This window comes from Macaca nemestrina, chromosome 17 (genome assembly GCF_043159975.1).
Source record: "Macaca nemestrina isolate mMacNem1 chromosome 17, mMacNem.hap1, whole genome shotgun sequence".
Classification (NCBI taxonomy): domain Eukaryota; kingdom Metazoa; phylum Chordata; class Mammalia; order Primates; family Cercopithecidae; genus Macaca; species Macaca nemestrina.
In genome coordinates this window covers 15,809,181-15,832,412 of record NC_092141.1, presented here as the reverse complement: position 1 = coordinate 15,832,412, position 23,232 = coordinate 15,809,181, and the positions used below count along the sequence as shown (strand labels likewise).

General features: G+C 45.1%; 1 protein-coding gene across 3 annotated transcripts in view; it reads left to right on the top strand.

Moving 5' to 3' along the window:
• The first annotated feature begins 6,711 nt into the window (after positions 1–6,711).
• FBXW10B (F-box and WD repeat domain containing 10B) overlaps positions 6,712–23,232 on the top strand; it is a 42,858-nt gene continuing 26,337 nt past the window's right edge. For 2 of the 3 annotated variants that reach the window (XM_071082371.1, XM_071082370.1), the window contains exons 1-7: positions 6,712–7,629; positions 11,134–11,298; positions 12,610–12,810; positions 12,906–13,033; positions 13,829–13,951; positions 18,924–19,033; positions 21,189–21,389. In XM_071082371.1, the coding sequence (XP_070938472.1) occupies positions 7,125–7,629; positions 11,134–11,298; positions 12,610–12,810; positions 12,906–13,033; positions 13,829–13,951; positions 18,924–19,033; positions 21,189–21,389 (1,433 nt within the window). In that variant the 5' untranslated portion in view covers positions 6,712–7,124. The remainder of the gene's footprint in view (positions 7,630–11,133; positions 11,299–12,609; positions 12,811–12,905; positions 13,034–13,828; positions 13,952–18,923; positions 19,034–21,188; positions 21,390–23,232) is intronic. The other variant, XM_071082372.1, reaches the window with a different exon arrangement.

Genomic DNA, 23,232 nt, shown 5'->3' with positions numbered 1-23,232 from the left:
TGTTGAATCCCTGCGGGTTGTTGGTGCTTGGTCATGGCCATTTTCTTTTCTAAATATTCACAGAATATTTGATAAACCACTTTAGATTTCTACTGTGGGTTAATATCACGCTTACTAGCCTGTTGTTTTCAGAATCTATCTTGTTTTTCTTTTTTAAAAAATTGAGATGCCTGTCCGCATTTGATATAATTTGGATATTTGTCCCCTCCAAATCTTATGTAGAAATTTGATCTCCCATGTTGGAGGTGGAGCTGGGTGGGAGGTGTTTAGATAATGGGTTGGATCCCTCATGAATAGCCATGATGACACCATGCTTCTTGTACAGCCTGCATAACCATAAGACAAATCAATTTATTTTCTTTAAAAATTACCCAGCCTCAGGTATTCCGTTATAGCAACACAATGGGACTAAGACACCATCCTCTATCATTCTCCCTAGTTTCTCAAAGATTCCCACCTGATTTGCAGTCACGTCATTAAGTTGTGTCAGATTCCTGAAATGTAATTTATTTAGGCCAGAATACTTGAGCTCATATAAAAGGAACCATTTAGGTGTCTCCTTACTTGTCTTGAACTTCATTTTCCTGTTAACTTTTTGTCTATTAGTTTTCAAGTTCAAGACCTTTCTTCTTGATACAAAAGAGCAAAGCAAAATTAAGAGTTGAGCATATTTGGCCAGGCGCAGTGGCTCACACCTATAATCCCAGCACTTTGGGAGGCAGATCCCATCTGCTGAGGCAGGCAGATCACGAGGTCAGGAGATCAAGACCATGGTGAAACCTCGTCTCTACTAAAAATACAAAAAACTAGCCGGGCGTGGTGGCGGGCTTCTGTAGTCCCAGCTGCTCTGAAGGCTAAGGCAGGAGAATGGTGTGAGCCCGGGAGGCAGAGCTTGCAGTGAGCCAAGATTGTGCCACTGCACTCCAGCCTCGGCGACAGAGCGAGACTTTGTCAAAAAAAAAAAAAAAAAGAGTTGGGCATATTTGGGCCAGGCACGGTGGCTCATGTGTGTAATCCCAGCAGTTTGGGAGGCCGAGGAGGGCAGGTGATGAAACTCCGTCTCTACTAAAAATACAAAAAAATTAGCTGGGTGTGGTGGCGCGCACCTGTAATCCCAGCTGCTCAGGAGGCTGAGGCAGGAGAATCGCATGAACCCGGAGGCAGAGGTTGCAGTGAGCCCAGACTGTGCCACTGTCACCTGGGCGACAGAGCGAGATTCCATCTCAAAAAAAAAAAAAAAAAAAAGAGTTGGGCATGTTTGCCTTCTGTCATCGCCTCAAGCAGTGGGCACATCTTTTTTCTTTTTCTTGGTCTAAAAACTGAAAATTGACTAAAACAAATAAAAAAGGAAAAATAGAACAAGGGCTTATTTTATATTCTCTGGCATTTTCCTTAGCTGTGTGTATGCCACTCTTTTGTATTTACCCATCCGTATCTCTTCTTCCATTATGTAGACTTACTAAAAACAAAACAAAACAAACAAAAAAAGAAAACACACTGAACATCTGAATTCACCAACAGCTCACTTTGGTGCCACATGGTTCTGCTCCATTACCAGACCATTTGTAATTGCAGAGTCAGAATGTAATTTTAACCACCACGTCCATAATTTATTCTTGTCTCAACATTTTACAATCTGAGTGTATATGGCATTCATTTCTGAGTATCTTATGAATTATGGGTAAATTCTCACTTTCTCCCAAGATGCATGATGAAATGATGACATAATGGTATTGGCCCAATCACGGAGCTCTTATCCCCTCAATCTGTCTCAGCATGTTTTTGGAATGAAACCCCTAAATTAAGTAGATTCAATATACATGGCATTTATTATTATTATTATTTTCTCTGAGACAGAGTCTCGCTTTGTCACCCAGGCTGGAGTGCAGTGGCGTGATCTCGGCTCACTGCAAGCTCCGCCTCCCGGGTTCACACCATTTTCCTGCCTCAGCCTCCCAAGTAGCTGGGACTACAGGCGCCCGCCACCACGCCCGGCTAATTTTTGCATTTTTAGTAGAGACGGGCTTTCACCGTGTTAGCCAGGATGGCCTCGATCTCCTGACCTTATGATCCACCCGTCTCGGCCTCCCAAAGTGCTGGGATTACAGGCATGATTACAGGCATCCACCGTGCCCGGCCTATATGTGGCATTTATAATGTGCAAACTGCTGTGCTAGACGCTGAGGAAGACTAACCCAGAAACTAACCAGCTGCGTCATTTGATCACAAGAAGGGGATTTAAATTGAAGTAAAAGTGATCATATGTGAAGAGCTAAATAGGAATCTGCTCTTCAAGGCAATAATGGACAAGGTGATGTATGAAACAGGTTTCTCACTCTATGTCCTAGGGTGCTGCTTCGTTTTCACAGGCCATCTTTAGGGACTGGCTTCTGTCTTGTGTCCTTGAGTGACCTACTGCCTGGTTGCTCCCCATCTCTGCAGGCGCTGCCTCCATTCCAGGAGCCACCACTCCAGCCCCAGATGAAAGATGGAAGGAAATGTAGTGCATGTATTTCTTGCTTCTCCTGGCTTCCTCAGATTTCAGCACCGACTCCTTCCCTTTCCACCTGTGATTAGACATCTTGGTGGCTGGGGAGGAGGCCTTTGCAGGGCAACCTGCTGTTCATATGCCCCCAATATGTCCATGCAGGGCACAGACTGTGCATGGCTCAGGTAGAGTGTTCGCCATCCTTGCTTTGCTGGAATGTGCCTAGTTTTTAATTTCTATTTCTGGCTTGCTGTGTAGTCTTTTTTTTTTTTTTTTTTAGACAGAGTCTCCTTCTGTCCCAGGCTAGAGGGCAGTGGTGCAATCTCGGCTCACTGCAACCTCCGCCTCCCAGGGTTCAAGCGATTCTCCTGCCTCAGCCTTCCGAGTAGCTAGGATTACAGGCATGCACTATCGTGCCCGGCTAATTTTTGTATTTGTAGTAGAGACAGGGTTTCACCATGTTGGCCAGGCTGGTCTCAAACTCGTGACCTCAGGTGATCCGCCTGTCTCGGCTTCCCAAAGTGCTGGGATTACAGACGTGAGCCACTGTGCCCGGCCTGCTCTGTAGTCTTGTTGGGAAAATCCCACTGTCTCCTATAAGGAGGGAGTCCAAGTACTGGAAAAGAAGAGGGAGAACAGATCAGTTCACAAGGACCAAGGGTCAATATAGCAGTGGTCAGTCATTTTAGGTGAAAATCCCTTCCCCCACATTAATAACTTCAGTAGTGACCCTGATGATTACCTGAAAGGAGGTGTGTATGTATGTGCATGCGCTGGTTTCTTATGAACAAAAGCTTTTCAAATTTTCTTTTTCTTTCTTTTTTTTTGCTTTTATTTTTTTGAGAGAGTCTCACTCTGTCACCCAGGCTGGAGTGCAGTGGCACTATCTTGGCTCACTGCAAGCTCCTCCTCCCAAGTTCTTACCATTCTCCTATCTCAGCCTCCCGAGTAGCTGGGACTACAGGCACCCACCACCACGCCCAGCCAATTTTTTGTATTTTTCGTAGAGATGGGGTTTCACTGTGTTAGCCAGCATAGTCTCCATCTCCTGACCTGGTGATCCACCCGCCTCGGCTTCCCAAAGTGCTAGGATTACAAGCGTGAGCCACCACGCCCAGCCGAGCTTTTTAAAATTCAACTTCCAATAAGTGTAATAACCACATGATGGGAAGGGAACAGATGAAACGCCACACTTTCTCCACACTCCCTAATGATACTAATAATACTTGTTAGCTCCTCACATGGGGTAAAAGTCTACTCATTTGACCTTGAGAGCCACCTATGAGCTACGTGGGACTGTGGTCTCTATTCTGTGGAAGAGGAGCAGGCTGAGACTAGCAAGTGAATTATCCAGGGGTATGAAGCTGCTCCGTGGCAGAGCCCAGTTCATTCCTCGCCCTCCTACTGTGAAACCTGTGTGCTTTCCTGAGTCCCTGCTTGCTGGCCAGGCCAGGTGGCAGTGGGGGAAGGCAGAGGGGCTGGGCTGGAGCCAGCAGAGGCTCAGGTCCTCTAGTGCAGTGTCAGGGGTGACATCAGAGCCGGATGGGTGTGACACATTTGTCCTCTATCCAGCCCAGCAGCGGCTGCACCTTCCAAGCTTCTCTGTACTATGTGGGAAGGCAGGAAAAGCAAGTGGAGATGTAGGGTTGTGCGCTGAAGCGGTTTCATCAGGATCACAAATAAAACAGGGCAGAAAGCAAAGGTAGGGGACTGGCATGAAGCCTCCAGGCTGCTCGTAGCCTGAATACTCGAGAGGTCTCAGATGTCCTTCTCATCCTGTAGCCTTCCTCAGAGAAGTGCTCTCCCCCACTGGACTCCTGTGAATCAGTCTGATGAGGCCTATTTGCCCACCTGCCTCTTTGAGTACCACTGGCACCATGTCCCTGCATTGGCCTATCCCATCTGGCCCAACTGTCCTGCCCTGTGCCAAGGCCCCATTTTTTTTTTTTTTTCTTTTTTGCGACAGAGTCTCACTCTGTCGTCCAGGCTGGAGTACAGTGGCGCATCTCTGCTCACTGCAAGCTCTGCCTCCCGGGTTCATGCCATTCTCCTCCCTCAGCCTCCTGATTAGCTGGGACTACAGGCGCCTGCCACCATGCCCGGCTAATTTTTTGTATTTGTTTTTTTTAGTACAGATGGGGTTTCACCAGGTTAGCCAGGATGGTCTCAATCTCCTGACCTCGTGATCCACCCGCCTTGGCCTCCCAAAGTGCTGGGATTACAGGCGTGAGCCACCACACCCAGCCTAAGGCCACATTTTTAACTGTAACATCAGATCCCAAATGGCTTCAACTTCCCCCCAAAGTCGGGTGTATGGACCAATCTCTAAAAGGTGCAGACCAGCAGGAGGCAGGGAGGAAGGGAGTGAGGTGCTGCCCTCTCGCACTCACTCACTCTGGAGCCCTCCTTGTCCCTCTATTCTCAGGAGGCGGCCCCTTGTCATCTTCTCAAAGAAGCTGTTTAGAAAAGGAGGTGCCGAGGGGGCAACAACAGACTATGGTCCACAGGTGTTTGAGGAGAACCGTGTGTGTGCAGTGTTGAGGGAGAGGGGATGGAAATGAACCTCGACTAATGTCTGAAACCTAGTCTCTCTCTCACTCCCAAGTTTGTGGCCCTGAAATATGAAATAAAGACTAAGTTGGGTGATTAAAACTGCTTCCTTGGTCGGGGCGGTGGCTCACGCCTGTAATCCCAGCACTTTGGGAGGCCGAGTCGGGCAGATCACTTGAGGTCAGGAGTTTAAGACCAGCCTGGCCAACATGGCAAAATGTCGTCTCTACTAAAAATATAAAAATTAGCTGGGCATGGTGGCATATGCCTGTAATCTCAGCTACTAGGGAGGCTGAGGCAAGAGAAGCACTTTAACCCGGGAAGCAGAGGTTGCAGTGAGCCGAGATCACACCACTGTCCTCCAGCCTGGGGGTAGACCTAGACTCTGACTCCAAAAAAAAAAAAAAAAAAAAAGGCTTCCTTGAGGAATGTCAGCCTCATAGATTAAAATCCAAATTTATTTAAATCTTTAAAAACGGCCAGGCGCGGTGGCTCAAGCCTGTAATCCCAGCACTTTGGGAGGCTGAGATGGGCGGATCACGAGGTCAGGAAATTGAGACCATCCTGGCTAACCTGGTGAAACCCGGTCTCTACTAAAAAATGTAAAAAACTAGCGGGGCGAGGTGGCAGGCACCTGTAGTCCCAGCTACTCGGGAGGCTGAGGCAGGAGAATGGCATAAACCCAGGAGGCGGAGCTTGCAGTGAGCTGAGATCTGGCCACTGCACTCCAGCCTCGGGCGAGAGAGTGAGACTCTGTCTCAAAAAAAAAAAAAAAATTTTTTTAAACAAGCTATTTATAATGTGTCAATTATAAATAAACAAGTTAATTAAGAAAAAAAAAAGAGCTACTTTTAGCTTGCAGCACTTCTTAGGGTAATGTGCCCACCTTACAGATCCAAAGAGTCTGCTTCGGGCGTCCCTTCTCTTTGCCACCCTCCTTGTCTGTCCTTCCCGATTAATTAAATATTAATCTACTCACATCTTTTCTCCAGATTCCTCTTCAGACAGAAGAGGTTGAGCTGTGAGAACTGATCTCATTCTTAACCTGATTCCTATTCCTCCCATTCTGACCCTAGTATGTGACTACCATCGCCAACCAAATCCCAGCGATGGATTCCATTACCTTTCTCTGGTTATGCCTGGTCTTCCAACATGGGCATTAGAAAGCAAACAATATTGCAAACCTTTTGGTTTTATCTAGGGTAATAATGCTTTAGTAACAGTAACAATAACAACAACAACTGATCTCGGATATTTAATGCAATCCTAGAAGGTAGTTATCATTTTTATTACCCGCCTTTATCTTCTCCATCCTCATAACTATGATGGAGACACTGAGGCTCAGAGAGGACAGGTTGCTTGCTAAGACCATATAGCTCCTAAGTACCAGAGTCAATGTTTGAACCTAGTCTTGCCTGAAATAGGAGAATTATCTCAGCATGACTTTGAAACTCTTTCTGTCAGTTGCCCAATATGTTTTGCCTGGGCACTTTGACAATGGTGAGATTTCTGGTTAGTATTCTGAAGCAGTTAAATAACTTAAATTTATATTAAACATTTCTGGTTTTACTTTGATGATGACTTAAGAAAATGAATATAAACATATTTAGTATAATTGGGATAGCCACCTTGTAACTGAACAGATATAAACATAAGAAGTTTGCATCTTATTTTATATTCATGAATATTCAGAAGCCATATATAACAGTAATTAAAGCACAATACCAGTAATAGTCCACATATTACTTAAATTTGGCTAACAGTATTCTTGTTGTCCTAGAAATGAGATGACCAGCTCTTTCAGAATATACAGCAACTGCCTCCACATAAAGCAGTACCAGGTTTAGGAGATTTACGGTAAAGCCATGTTTCCAAGGAGGTCTGTACAAAAAGCCAGACTTCTACCGGCAGTTTCTGAGAGAGAGACGCTTTCCATCCATGGCAGCCATTTACTTTTGCTCTGGGAGACGTCTGTAATTGAAAAGGCACAACTGGGGTATTTATTCATTTCTCCTGTTCCTCTAGTGTTCGGTGGTGTTGCCGCTGCAAGTGGGCAGGGCTAAAATGAGCTGGTTATCTCAGGATCATGGAAAACCTGGAATCAACGCTCAAGAATGCCCCCTATTTTCATTGTGAGAAGGGAACCGATTCCATCCCTCTATGCCAGAAGTGTGAGACGTGTGTCTTAGCCTGGAAGATCTTCTCTACCAAAGAGTGGTTCTGCAGGATCAGTGACATATCACAGAGGAGGTTTCTAGTTAGCATTCTGAAGCAGTTAAATAGCTTGTATTTGTTACACTATTTCCAGAATATCCTTCAGACCACACAGGGAAAGGATTTCATCTATAACAGGTCCCGGATCGACCTGAGCAAGAAAGAGCGGAAAGTTGCGAAGTCCTTCTTGAACCAAATGTTGGATAAAACAGTAGAACAGAAGATGAAGGAGATCTTGTACTGGTTTGGGAACAGCACCCACTGGACCAAGGCGAATTATACTCTCTTACTGCTGCAGATGTGCAACCCCAAATTACTGCTCACTGCTGCCAATGTGATCAGAGTCCTGTTTCTGAGAGAGCAGAACAATATCTCAGGTAAACAAGGCCACGGGCAAAGACCAGAGGGCCCCCAAAAACCGGAAGGCAAGACTTCAGAAATCTGTAGGGAACTGCAGTTGTAGACAACATAGGTAGACAGAGATTGCACAGAATGCAGCATAGGTTTTTTTGAACTGACACCTTGTCCTGACACCCGATCCTGTTTACCAAAGGAGAAATGACTGAATGTAACTTCCTTCTTGAAAATGATCAATGCAGGAGGAAGTACACAACTTTTAACTGACAAGCATTTATCATGGATTTCTGCATCTCATAGGCCCAGAAATGGCTGGCCCCTGCCTCTGACCCCTTAATGCTGGTGCCATTCCTGCTTTAGGGATTGGACTGGGCTTGAGAGGGTTGTAAAGGGGAAGCTATTGTTTTGCTTTTCAGCTACGCTGCACAGAAACCAGACCAAGAAGTCAAAACTTATGGCTTTTTTTTTTTTTCATTCACTCTACCATGCTCCTTGCTTATCCATGAAATCAAACCTTAAAGTAGAGTTTCTCCAAGGCTGGAGATAGCTTAAGGGCCAAATAAGTCTGGGGTGGTAGTTCTCCAGCTGTGGCTTGTATCAGGATCTCCAGCAGGACCTGTTAAAACAAGCTCCTCCCCCAGAAGTTTGGCCTCAGCAGGTCTGAGGTGGGCCCAGGATTCTGTATTTCTTTTCTTTTCTTTTTTCTTTTTTTTTTTTTTTTGAGATGAAATCTCGCTCTGTTACCCAGACTGGAGTGCAGTGGCGCAATCTTGGCTTACTGCAACTTCCACCTGCTGGGTTCAAGCAATTCTCCTCCCTCAGCCTCCCAAGCAGCTGGGACTACAGGTGCGTGCCACCATGCCTGGCTGATTTTTTGGTATTTTTTAGTAGAGATGGGGTTTCACCATGCTGGCCCTGCTGGTCTTGAACTCCTGACCTTGTGCTCCACCTTCCTCGGCCTCCCAAAGTGCTGGGATTACAGGCGTGAGCCACTGCACCCAATCAGGGATTCTGTATTTCTATCAAGTTTCCAGCTAGTGCTGATGTTGCTGGTCTGGGGATCTCTCTTTGAGAATCACAGGCCTAGGGTGTTAGAGAATCCTGGAAGTGTTTGGCCAGCTAGTTCAGGGAAGCAGAAGAAACAATAAGGGTGGTGTCTGTTTTGCTTTGCTATAAAGGAATGCCTGAGGCTGAGTAATTGATAAGGAAATTTATAAGCAATTTATAAGGAAATGAGTTTTATTTGGCTTGCAGTTCTGCAGACTGTACCAGAAGCATGGCACCAGCATCTCTTTCTGGTGAGGGCTTCAGGAAGCTTCCACTCATGGTGGAATGTAAGGGAAATCAACGTATAATGCGGCAAGAGAAGAAGCAAGAGAGGGGGAGGGGTGTCAGTTTATGTTAAACAGCCGGCTCTTTCTTGAACTATATTAATAGAGCAAGAACTCACTCATTACTGTGGGAAGGGCACCAAGCCATTCATGAGAGATCTGCCCCAAACCCAAAAACCTCCCATCAGGTCTCACTTCCAATATTGGGGGTCACATTTCAACATAAGATTTGGAGGGGACAAATATCCCAACTGTATCAGGAGGCAAGATAATTGAGCTTTGGAGGGGTCCGGGAGTGGAAGGGTCCAGCGTGGGGAAGCTCAGATTTAAGCAAGGGTGGGAGAAAGCTGGGAGGGGGTGGTCACATGGAGGTGTTTTGGAGTTTTAGCTCTTGAAGGTGTGTAATTCCTGTCACCAATGAGACCTGAGAGGTGGTCATATTTGTAGACTAGTGGAATCCAAAAGAATTTTAAAGCTGGATGGCCTAGGACGCAGTTAGATCACAAAATATGTCACCTGATTTATTTGGCTTGTCAGGGGTATAAAAGAATGATAATATAGAATGAAGACACAGTGAATCCCAAGGTATCAAAAACAGTAAGTTAGATTGGAGATCAACCGACTGGTTGATCCTTAATAGTTACATAAGGAGACCAAAGTCCAGGTCATCTGAATGACTTCACTTAGGTCACCCACCATGTGGACTGAAAACCAGGATCCCCTCCTGAGCCTCTTCCACTCTGCAGTGCTGCCAGCAGCAGAGGGCCTGGCTTGTACGCACAGATGCAATGCTCTGCGGTGCTCTTCCAAAAGTTTCATCACGCACCATAGAAATGGGCTATTTACATTGGAGTTGTGTAAGTCCTATTACAGGTTGTGGCAACCTTCTTTTTTGTTTTTGTTTGTTTGTTTTTTTGAGATGTAGTCTCACTCTGTCGCCCAGGCTGGCCTGATCTTGGCTCACTGCTGCAAGCTCCACCGCCCGGGTTCACGCCATTCTCCTGCCTCAGCCTCCCAAGTAGCTGGGACTACAGGCGTCCGCCACCATGCCCGGCTAATTTTTTTTGTATTTTTAGTAGAGACGGGGTTTCACCGTGTTAGCCAGGATGGTCTCGATCGCCTGACCTCGTGATCCGCCCACCTCAGCCTCCCAGCATGCTGGGATTACAAGCATGAGCCACCGCGCCTGGCCAACAACCTTCTCTTTTCTTAGAGCAGATTCTCTCTTAAAAAATTAAATGTTCTGGCCGGGCATGGTGGCTTACCCTTGCAATCCCAGCACTTTGGGAGGCCAAGGTGGGCGGATCACCTGAGATCAGGAGTTCAAGACCAGCCTGGCCAACATGGCAAAACCCCATCTCTACTAAAAATGCAAAAAATAGCCAGTTGTCATGCGCTTGTAATCCCAGCTACTTGGGAGGCTGAGGCAGGAGAATCACTTGAACCCGGGAGGTGGAGGTTACAGTGATCCAAGACCATGCCATTGCACTCCACCCTGGGCAATAAGAGCAAAACTCCGTCTCAAAAAACAAAAACAAACCAAAAAAAGATTAAATGTTCTAATTTGACTCGAGGGTGGTTATTTCTATCATGGAAGAAAATTCATCTTGAGCTTCCAAAGAACATTCCCTGTTGCAATTCCGGACCTCGACTCTCTCTCTCCTTGTGTAAACAGCTCAAGATAGTTTACATTGGAAGTACGCTGAAACACTAACAGGAAGCTTTCTGAGATTTTTGCATAGAAGTTTGCAGGCCCCAAATAAAAACAGACATAACTGCTCTGGTCCGTTCTGTACATCTTTAAAAGAAGGAAGAATCACGCCTGTAATCCTAGCACTTTGGGAGGCCAAGGCAGGCAGATCACGAGGTCAGGAGATTAAGAACATCCTGGCTAACACAGTGAAACTCCGTCTCTACTAAAAATACAAAAAATTAGCCAGGCGTGGTGGCGGGCGCCTGTAGTCCCAGCTACTCGGGAGGCTGAGGCAGGAGAATGGTGTAACCCAGGAGGTGGAGCTTGAAGTGAGCTGCATTCGTGCCACTGCACTCCTGCCTGGGCAACAGAGTGAGACTCCATCTCAAAAAAAAAAAAAAAAAAAGGAAGCAAGAAAAAATGGAAAAGTTTCTCTCCACCTCATTTTCCTCAACACACCTGCTTCAAGAGCAAACTTGTCTTGGTCTTTTGTTTTTCAGGGCTCAATCAAGACATCACAGATGTGTGTTTTTCCCCCGAGAAAGATGACAGCTCCAAGTCTGTGACCTCACAAGTCTATTGGACAGCCAAAACTCAGCACACATCCCTTCCTTTGTCCAAAGCCCCAGAAAATGAACACTTACTTGGGGCAGCTTCTAACCCTGGTAAGTCAACTTTCAACAAGAAAGCCAATATGAAACCAATGTGAGATTGGGAACTGGAGGGGCTGGCAGGGTGATGGCATCTGGGGATGGCAGATTTGAGGAACTCACATTCATTTAGCATCTACAATGTGCGGGGCTCTTTGACATTTACTTCCCCATCTAATTCTCACAGCTGGTAAGGGGAGGAGCAAGGATTGAAATTGATCAGTATGGCCCCCAAACCCATATTTTCACCTCTCCACTGTGGTGTCCACAAGACACATCTGAAAATAGAAATCAGAAAGGAGACTATCAATGGTTTCCTTTGGAGTCTTTCTCTGCTCCGGGCCACACTCCATCATCTAGTCCCTGGGCTCTGGCACGGTGGCCGGCTCTAGAATTAAACCCACCAATGGCTATTTTTGCAGTATTGGATTCGATCTTGAGGAGGGAATAAAATTAATGGGGAATTTGGTTCCCCACCTCAAGGCACTCCTAAGTTGGGTTTTGAAGCAAGACATATACATGAAATATCATAGGAAACACAATATCGTAGGAAATACAAGGCATAGATTCTAAAACACTTATATGGAGAATTTCAAATTTCAAAAGTATATAGAACAGTATGATAACCACCCACCCACATAGCACTGGCTTCAACAATTATCAACATTTTACCAATTTTATCCATTCATTTCCCCCCCTTTCTTAAATTGTTTAAAATTTTTTCTTGTTGGCCGGGCGCGGTGGCTCAAGCCTGTAATCCCAGCACTTTGGGAGGCCGAGACGGGCGGATCACGAGGCCAGGAGATCGAGAGACGATCCCGGCTAACACGGTGAAACCCCGTCTCTACTAAAAAATACAAAAAAACCAGCCGGGCGAGGTGGCGGGCGCCTGTAGTCCCAGCTACTCGGGAGGCTGAGGCAGGAGAACGGCGTAAACCCGGGAGGCGGAGCTTGCAGTGAGCTGAGATCCGGCCACTGCACTCCAGCCTGGGTGACAGAGCAAGACTCCGTCTCAAAAAAAAAAAAAAAAAAAAAAAAAAAAATTTTTCTTGTTGGAGTATTTTTAAGAAAATTCCAGGCACAATGTCATTTCAGACTCTGATACTCTAGACTTCTCCTTGGGCTGAAAAACTTGAAAAGTACATGTATATTTGGGTCAAAAGGTTCTATTCTCATGTGGCAGAAGAGATGACAAAAATCTAGTGGCCTAAGGGTAGACTCTGAGGAGGTTTATTTTGTGGGAGAGCTTTTGGTGAGGACTTCTTCTTGGCCTGGAGTTTCTACAGAGCCAACTCAACCACATACCTTTCTCTGGCTTCACTCTAGAGGAACCATGGAGGAATTCACTCCAGTGTATTTCTGAAATGAATAGGCTGTTTTCTGAAAAAGGAGGCATAACCAAGCCAGGGTACGATCCCTGCAATCTATTGGTTGACCTGGATGACCTCAGAGACCTGTCTTCTGGGTTCAGCAAATACCGAGACTTCATCCGTTACCTGCCCATCCACCTCTCCAAGTACATTCTAAGTATGCTGGGGTGTTTGAGGGGATTTCCCAGACACCTCCCATCTTGGCCCAGTTCTGGGGTTTCTGGGTCCATCTTTTTTTTTTTTTTTTTCCAGGAATGCTGGATAGACACACCCTGAACAAGTGTGCCTCTGTGAGCCAGCACTGGGCCGCCATGGCTCAACAGGTCAAGATGGACTTGTCAGCGCACGGCTTCATTCAGAACCAGATTGTCTTCATGCAGGTACTTCCTGCAAGTCTGAAAGGGGAATGTCTGAGACCAGCTTCATTTTTGTGTTGAGGCTGATCTGACTGTGGACCTTTTGTAAACCCTTAGCTGGCCTCCTGCTCTACATTTGTGGCCTTTTAGGCTTCATGGGTCTTTTCTTTTTGGTCCAAACTCCTGTTGACGACTGAGTACTCTCTCGTGGTCAGTGCATCTCACAAGGACCATAAGGATAGAGACCACTCAGGAGCAGAGAGGCAGAGCCTTTCCAACACCTCACAAAGCAGAGAACCCCCAGTCCCCAGGGAGTTATATCGCAGCTTACGCAGCAAGAAAGCCATAAATGTGTTTCTGCATCAGCCTCATATGGAACACAGATGTTTATGAGACCGCAAAGTATTTTTTTTAAGTTAAAACGCAATTTTCCCCAATGGTAATCTTCTCCAGCATTTTTACTTCTCCGTTTCTTGCCAGAAGTCTCACCCTAAACCATGGATTTTGGTAACTTGATTTTTTTTCCCAGCAGAGAGGACAGAGGATGAGAAGCAGCAGCTATGGTGAGGCTGGCGACAGTCTGACCATCTTTGCTGGTCCCCCTGTGGCATTTGGTGTTTATTTTTCTCCTCCATTCGATCTGCACACACTGCCAGGGGAACTAGCCAGAACTGGGCCCGCCTGCCGCAGCCAGGGCTTAGGCATCCTTCAGATTTTGCCAAGAACTAGTTTTTCCCTTCTTCTTGCAGAGTCGGAGCCGAGAGTAGCCATTTTCTGTTTTTATTTTATTTTTATTTTTATTTTTTTGTCTTTTTCCAGGGGTCCTACACAAGAGGAATTGATCCTAATTATGCCAATAAGGTTTCTATCCCAGTTCCTAAAATGGTAGATGACGGGAAGCGCATGCGTGTGAAACATCCGAAGTGGAAGCTGAGGACGAAGGTGGGTTCCAACGGCATCTGGGGCAAGTAACTGTGAACGTCTCATTCTAATTGGCCATTGAAGGCTGAAGTCCAGACTCAGCCCTGGAGTGAGGACAGAGGATCATGGCAGGTAACACTCCTTAAGGAAGACCAGAGTTCTGTGTTGCTACTGACTTACAAGGTACTTCCTCTTCTTTTTTTTTTTTTTTTCTTGAGACAGTTTCACTCTGTTGCCCAGGCTGGAGTGCAGTGGCGTGATCTCGACTCACTACAAGCTCCACCTCCTGGGTTTGCGCCATTCTCCTGCCTCAGCCTCCCATGTAGCTGGGACTACAGGTGCCCATCACCACCCGTGGCTAATTTTTTTGTATTTTTAGTAGAGACGGGGTTTCACCATGTTAACCAGGATGGTCTCGATCTCCTGACCTCGTGATCAACCCGCCTCAGCCTCCCAAAGTGCTGGGATTACAGGTGTGAGCCACCACGCCCAGCTGACACTTCCTCTTCTTAAGCCTTGTTTTACTCATCTGTTGGATGGGTGGATTGATCTGGTTGTCCTCTCAGGGTTCTTCCTTACTTCAAAGCCCATGGCCGTGTTCTGTGTCCATGGCACCAGGTCATTTGGTGGCAGATTCAGAGGCCAGGAGCAACTCCATGAGCCCATGCCTCTGGAGGCTCCAGCATCTGCTGCTCAGGAATTCGAGGAGGACCCGAGGGGAGGGCCAGGGCTGGTTCCAGAATGCCTGGGGCCTAGATGAATTCGGCTCCCTCATCTCTCACTTCCAGGTTCATTCTGGCTCTAGGATGGAAGGAGAGAGTTAATTAAATGTAGCCCTCTCCACTAGTTCGTGGGCAACAATGAAGAGTGAACGGAAGACTCTTCGAGCTCTTTGCTTTGCCTATCAAGGCATGGTTGATATTCCTAAAACCATTAGATTTCTGCCCCCTCTTCCCTGCTTAAAGTCCATTTTGAAGTCTATTCGATTGGCCCCAAAAGGATAGTTAATAAGGGATGGTTTGACTGCCGCTTCCCAGAAGGAAGCTATGTTAAATTAGAATTTGAGAAACAGAAGCATCCAGAGAGAGCATCTAGTTCATATGACCTGCAGGGACCAGGCAGGTGACACAAAGGAGGAGGCGGGTGGTGTGGGCAGTAGCAGACGGTGTGGCTGTCATGGGCTGGACAGTTCACCTGCATCTGAAGGGCCAGCTGCTGCTCAGTTCTGGCTAATTATTGTCTTGAGGCCCCTGACCTGTTAGACCATCTAAGCCTTAGAAGATAGAAATCTGACATATTATGTGAAATCTCTTGCTTTTATTAAATGCTGGCAACCAGTTAAAAGCAGTTTTAAAAACTACATGTGCCAAAGAAAACACATTTCTGGGCCGGGTGCTGTGGCTCACGCTTGTAATCCCAGCACTTTGGGAGGCCGAGGTGGGCGGATCACAAGGTCAAGAGTTTGAGACCAGCCTGGCCAACATAGTGAAACCCCGTCTCTACTAAAAATTACAAAACATTAGCCGGGCTTGGTGGCAGGCGCCTGTAGTCCCAGCTACTTGGGAGACTGAGGCAGGAGAATGGCATGAACGAGGGAGGTGGAGCTTGCAGTGAGCTGAGATCGCGCCACTGCACTCCAGCCTGGACGACAGAGTGAGATTCTGTCTCAAAAAAAAAAGGAAAACACATTTCTGGATTTCATTTGACCTGCAGTTATTCATTTCTGAGCTGGTCCCTTCACCCATTTTGTAGATAAAGAAACTGAGGCGCAGAGAAGTCAAGCTCTCCCAGCCAGCTGAGTCAAAGAGGCATTAATTTGAACATGGACCTGCTTTTGTTTTCAAGTCTGTTGCTCTTTTATGTATAACACAAACAACACCCTTCTTCCTTGGGTGATGCAGTCAGTAATGGCCCAACAGAAAGACTACCCAGCCAGTGTTTGACATTCTAGGAATGTATTGACAGAATTGGAGCACCGTCATCTCAGATGAACACCGTCACTTTAAGTTCCAGGTCCCTTTCTAGTCTCATGCGTTTCAAGGAAATCACTTCTCTTCTAACTACAAGCAGCCAGAAAGAGCAGACAGTAAAACACAGATAAGACATCTCGGGCACAGAGGGAGGTGGGGGGAAAGTCTCTTGGGTAACTGCCGGACTTCACCCTCATACAATGGGCCCCAGTAAAACAGTGGGCCATAATAAGCACATTCCTTTCCCTTCAAGTGCACTAAGATAGGGAAGCTAAATCAGACTCGGGGGGTATGTCCACAGCTGCAGAAAGATGTATGGGGACAGACACACAACTCTCCCTCCCAGATAAGCACAACAAAGAGACACAAAAGCAGTCCGAACATCTGATAAACTCTCCCACCCTGAATCCTTAGAAACTCTTAGTCTCTAAGAGAGTGTGGCTTCTGACCTAACTCGCTCAGAATTCCCTCCCAGATTTGAAATAAACCTGTTGACTGTCAAGCCACCCTTCGTGTTTCTCTCCTCTTTCTTTAATTCTTACATGTATAGTTTAAGAAAAGGGGCCAGGTGCAGTGACTCATGCCTGTAATCCCAGCACTTTGGGAGGCTGAGACAGGCCAATCACCTGAGGTCAGGAGTTCAAGACCAGCCTGGCCAACATGATGAAACCCTGTCTCTACTAAAAATATAAAAAATTAGCCAGGCATGGTGGTACATGCCTGTAATCCCAGCCACTTGGGAGGTTGAGACAGGAGAATCGCTTGTACTCAGGAGACAGAGGTTGCAGTGAACTGAGATTGCGCCACTGTACCCCAGCCTGGGCAAGACAGCGAGACTCCATCTCAAAAAAAAAAAAAAAAAAAACAGAGAGAGAGAGAAAAGGGAGAGAAGCAGGTGAAGCAGCATGGAGAACACATTAATAGCAAGACTAAGCAGTTATAGAGTCTTCTAGGAAAAGTGGAGGTGAGTGCTTCTCAGGGTGGTGAGTAATAGCATGAGTGTAAACTGTGTGCCAGGCACAATGCTTGTAGCTCTGCATGCAGCATTTACTTGACTTTACCATAGATTGAGGAGATGTCGTTGTTCCCAGCTTATGGATGTGGAAATGAAGGATATGCTGTGAGAAAGTGCCCAAGGTCTCATAGCTGGGCAGTAGCAGAGCTGGAATTTAAACTCAGGTCTTTTCCCTCCCAATGACTCCACCATGTGGCTTCTTGGGCTCACAAAACTTAGGAGATGAGCAAAGGCCAATGAATTCCCCCTGGGTTGGGAGAATCCAGGGCAGCATCATTTAATTCAGGCTGGGATATGGAAAGCTCCCTGGACCCTGGAGGGGAGGCAGGTTGGCAGATTCTTCCGGGCAGAAACTTCTTGGTGGACATTGCTACATGGTTAAAGATTAAGGAGAGGGAGCAGAGGAAAGACGGCATCTGAGGAAGAGTCTAAAGGCATGGAGCAGAAGGCTAAGGTTTGGAAGGAGACTTCAGAGATGTCCCCAAGAGGACTCTCAGGTGCAAACATGATGCTGTGTTCTTCTTTGCCTTCAAGATAAATATATTCTGCTTTTTCTTTCCTGCTAGTCTAATGGGACTGTAATTTCTGGATATTTGAGGATAGAATATGGCAGGGAATATAAATGGAACTGAGAATCTAGTTCAGTCATCTATGCCAGAATTTAGCATGTCTGGAATGCCATACCTGCTCAGAAGGTATGTGATAGAGGAAGAAAGGAGGGAGCAAGAATGAAGGCAGGCAGGAAGGAAATAAAAGAAAGACTGGGAAGCAAACAAAAGCACCCCTGTCAAGACTTGATAAAATTGATTTCCTTTCCCTGAGTCCCAGATACCTTATCTGTAAAATAATGAGAACATTTTGTGGGGCAAGTGATCTACCTTGTAAGGCAGCTGCAAGGACAAATGAAGGTTGCAGATGTATGAAAACTTTGAAATGCAAATGCAGGTGGGGCGTGGTGGCTCAAGCCTGTAATCCTCGCACTTTGGGAGGCCGAGGCAGGCAGACCACCTGAGGTCAGGAGTTCGAGACCAGCCTGGCCAACATGGTGAAACCCCGTCTCTACTAAAAATACAAAAACTAGCCAGGCGTGATGGCGCATGCCTGTAATCCCCCCTCCTTAGCAGGTTGAGGCAGGAGAATTGCTTGAACCCGGGAGGCAGACGTTGCAGTGAGCCAAGATCGCGCCATTGCACTCCAGCCTGGGTGAGAAAAGCAAAACTGTCTTAAAAAAAAAAATGCGGCCAGGCGTGGTGGCTCACGCCTGTAATCCCAGCACTTTGGGAGGCCGAGACGGGCAGATCACAAGGTCAAGAGATCGAGACCATCCTGGCCAACATGGTGAAACCCTGTCTTTACTGAAAATACAAAAATTAGCTGGGCATGGTGGCGCATGCTTGTAGTCCCAGCTACTCTGGAGGCTCAGGCAGGAGAATCGCTTGAATCCAGGAGGTGGAGGTTGCAGTGAGCTGAGATCGCACCACTGCATTCCAGCCTGGCGACACAGCGAGACTCCAACAAAAAAAAAAAAAAAAAAAAGCACATGCATAGCATGTATAGCAGTAATTTCACATGTGGCTTAAAATCCCTGAGTGTGCTTTGTACTATCAGGTAGATGTAATATACACATGACATTCCGACTTCTGTGAAATGGTCAGTCAAAGGGCACCTGTGACTTTACGTTGTGAGGATACCGTTTGTGAGCTCATTTTTGAAAAAGTTGTGTTATTGGTGACATTTGGAATTTAGCCTTGAAAGTTCGTGGAATCAGGGCACATGGAAAATCAAAGAGGTGAAACAAAAATTAAGAACCTTGACCCAACACTTTTAAACTCACGGTTTCCTTTGGTGCTTGCTCACTGGCTGCTCCCTTCTCTGCAGAGAAGCAGCCTCAGCCTTCAGAGGAAGAATCTGTGAGCCCTGTGCCCTTGCCAGGGAGACCCTAAGGGCTCTGGGACTGTGGGTATTTGAAGTTACCACTGAGATTGAACTTCAAATATTCCCTTGTTAGAATGAGTACAACCTGTGGACTGCATACCAGAACCAGGAAACGCAGCAGGTCCTAATGGAGGAGAGAAATATTTTCTGTGGAACCTACAATGTTCGCATTCTCTCTGACACGTAGGTACTGGGTTCAGAATCTGGGTCTCTAGGGACGCTTGAGTTATCCATACTGACACTTGGGATTTCCCTGACCTTTGTGTACATGGAAAGGCAAGCTCTCCTCACCTCAAGCTCCAGCCCTAAACTTGCACGTGATCTCATGAAGACAATAGCTGCTTCATTTTGCACCATTCTTGGCAGTGGGTAAAGGATATTTTCCCTTTATAAATTTTGGGTATGCTGACCTTTTGCACAAGTCACACATAAAATCTTTATTTTTTGAAATCTCTTTATTTTGTTATATTAATTTTAGAAATAATATACAGTTATTGGAAAAAGTCTTCTAAATGCCAGAAAATGTATAGAGAAAGGCAAAGTTTTCCTGTAGTCTATCACCTAGCAATAACCACCATTAATATTGATGTCTAGCCTTCTAGAATTCTTTTCTTTGCATACTTAGCACAAATTTAAATAGCGGTGGTGTTATATTACACATATTTCTGTAACCCAGCCTAGCAAAGTACTATAGATATCTTCCCATGGTAAATATGACAGTCGTATTTATAATTGCATACTCTGACATCATTTCAATATGCCGAGAGACGAAGGTTCTTTAATAATCAACTTTCTGCCATATTTGGGCCTAGGACTTCACTTTATATTCACAAGGTTTTGCAAAGTCCACCTCTACTTTATTTTTGGCCATGAATCTTATTAACAAATTGCATCTTGACAATAGAACAGTCAGTATGAGGAAGACAGAGAAGATAAGATAGGGGAAAGGCAAAGTCAAGTTTTTATGGATAGTATGGTGATAACTGTTCTTTAGAAGAGATGGTGACTCGTTGAACTCTAGTTATGAATAAGGGCAAAAATATCAAGAATTGCTCCTTATAATATATGTGTGTACATATACATATATATACACACACATATACACATATGTACATGTATGTATATTAAAAAGTATATATACACACACACATATGTACATGTATATATATAAAAAAAGTATATATACACACACACACACATATATATTTTAAAGAACAGTTATCACCATACTATCTGTATTTCTTTTTTCAGAGTGAACCTCATTCTGTCGTCCAGGCTGGCGTGCAGTGGTGCAATCTTGGTTCATTTTAACCTCCACCTCCTGGGCTCAAGCGATTCTCCTGCCTTAGTCTCCCAAGTAGCTAGGACTATAGGCACATGCCACCACGCCTGGCTAATTTCTGAATTTTTTTGTAGAGATGGGGTTTCATTCTCTGGTTAGGTTGGCCTCAAAGCTCCTCGTATACATCCCTGTTTGTTGGAATGATCCTTCTCTACTCTGCAGTCCTAGTGTCATTAATAATAGTGTCCCCAGTTTGGGTGTGGTGGATCATGCCTGTAATCCCAGAACTTTGGGAGGCTGAAGTAGGAGAATAGCTTGAGGCCAAGAGTTGGAGTTTACAGGGAGTTATTATTGCGCCCCTGTACTCCAGCCTGGGTGACAGAGCAAGACCTTGTCTCTAAAAATAAATAAATAGTGTCCCCTTTCACAATAAAAATCTCTCAGTTTGGACAATACATTATTTGGTCATCCTGTTCATACTTTACCTATTTGCTAATAATCCTGTGATTGAAACATTATTTCAACTCACCTAGTTTTATGGGACAATAAGCTCATTATAAGTAAGGTCCTTATCTGATAATTCTTTATATTTCCTGTGATATCTGCTAGCACAGGACTTTGAACCTAACGTATGCTCACTGGATATTGATTAAGGGAAAAAATAAAAGAAAAGAAATATAGTGTGCAGAGGACTTCCCAACTGTGTTCCTCTGATGTTTTCCAAGAAAAAAGGTTTCCATGATCAGTTAAATTTGGGCAATGCCACATACTCCATTCTCTCTCTCGGGGATTTAGCATACATTTACAGAATTTTTTTAAAAATTGCCTTTTGTCTTTAGTTTTTAAATTTGACAGAAATGGATTTTTGTCATGTATGAGAGTGGGGATCCCTCAGGGCCTGTTAATTCTCGACCTTGCCTTCTGCTGCCTCCCTTGTTGAAAGGCCCTGATTTTTTCTTTACACCACTGCTGTAGGCGAAAGTCAGGGGGCTAAGTCAGTCCCAGGAAGGACACAGACTCTTCTTTCATGGATAATCCTTTTCCCCTGGCACTCAGGTGGGATCAAAAAAGAGTCATCCACTATTCCGGGGGAGATCTGATAGCTGTGTCATCTAATCGAAAGATCCATCTTCTGGACATCATACAAGGAAAAGTGATACCCGTTGAATTCCGAGGCCATGCTGGGAGTGTCCGGGCCCTCTTCCTATGTGAGGAGGAAAATTTTCTCCTAAGCGGAAGCTATGACCTAAGTATCAGGTGAGGAGTCCAAAGGCATCATGATCCCTATCCCACCTAAGGCCTAGAGGCAGCTCATGGAAGAAGTGGGCATGCTTTTTTCTTTTTATATTTAACAGTTATCCTAGAAGATACTGACTTCTAGAATAGCTTCAGCTTATTATTTTGGCAAGGAAAAAGTCAGGAATGTATATAATGCTTAAAATTTGAATGATAGATTTATAACAGTTATCAGATATATTTTCTAATTGATGAGTGCAAGTCAGAAAAATTTTCTTTATTAGCATTCTTAGATGAAGAAATAATTTACCTTTGTTCTTACAGATTCTTTCAGGGACCATGGCTTTTAATGGGTATGAGACAGACTATAGAGGCAAAATAGTGTTTTAAAAATGCATATGTATGTATATTTTTAAATAGTATAACAAACACTCATGCATCCATTACTCAGGCCAAGAAATCAGATATCACCATTTCCTAACCCTCTCACTGTGCCTTTCTCTTCTTGCTTCTTCCTGCCAACCAGAGGTAATGTTATCCTAATTTTATACTAATTATTCCCTTGCATTTCTTTGTCATTTTTGCTTCCTTCTTATATATCTCCAAAAGTATTAATTACTTTTGCCTGTTTTTGAACTCAACATAAAAGGAATCATATTTTTAAAATTAGTTGGTACTTCATTCTTACATGGAACTATATTTTTGAGATTCACCTATATGATGTAGGTGGCAGTAATTAACTTATTTCACTGAGATACAGTATTACATTTTATGATTGTATCATAACTCATGTGTTTGTTTTTCTGTTGGTGGACATTTGCATTCTTTCTAGTTTTTTGTTTGTTTGTTTTTTGAGACGGAATCTCGCCCTGGTCGCCCAGGCTGGAGTGCAGTGGCACGATCTAGGCTCACTGCAAGCTCCACCTCCCAGGTTCATGCCATTCTCCTGCCTCAGCCTCCCAAGTAGCTGGGACTACAGGCACCTGCCACCACACACGGCTAATTTTTTTTGTATTTTTTAGTAGAGACGGGGTTTCACCATGTTAACCAGGATGGTCTCGATCTCCTGACCTCGTGATCCACCTGCCTCGGCCTCTCAAAGTGCTGGGATTACAGGCGTGAGCCACCATTCCCGGCTCTTGTTTCTAGTTTTTCATTATTTCACAGAATGCTGCCAGAGACGGGTCTTGGATGTGTCCCCTGATGCCCATGTGCACGAGTGTTTTAAAGGTATATTCTTAGCATGGGAATTTCTAGGAAGGAGTACTAAACTGCTTTCCAATGTGGTTGTATTAATTTACATTCCCATTGGCAGCATATGAGAATATCTCTTCTTATGTATTCTCACAAACACTTAATATTGTCAATCTAACAGTTTTGTCAATCTGATGGATATTAAATAAAACCCACTGTGTTTTATTGGGGTTTAAATTTTAACTTTTCTGATTATTAATGAAGTTGAGCACCTTTTCATATGTGTATTAGGGTCTCCAGAGAAACAGAACCAATAGAATGTATATATACATACGAGATTTATTATAAAGTATTGACTTGTGTGATAAAGGCGGCTGGCAAGTCCAAAATCTGGGGGCTGGAGACCCAGCAGAGCCAACAGTGCAGATGAAGCCCAAAGGCTGTCTGCCAGAGAATTCCCTCTCACCAGGACTATCTATTAACTTTGTTCACAGTATCTACATGAATTTTGTTGAACAAAAATTCTCAATATGGGCCGGGCGCGATAGCTCACGCCTGTAATCCCAGCACTTTGGGAGGCCCAGGCGGGCGGATCATCTGAGGTCGGGAGTTTGAGACCAGCTTGACCAACATGGAGAAACCCCATCTTTTCTAAAAATACAAAATTAGC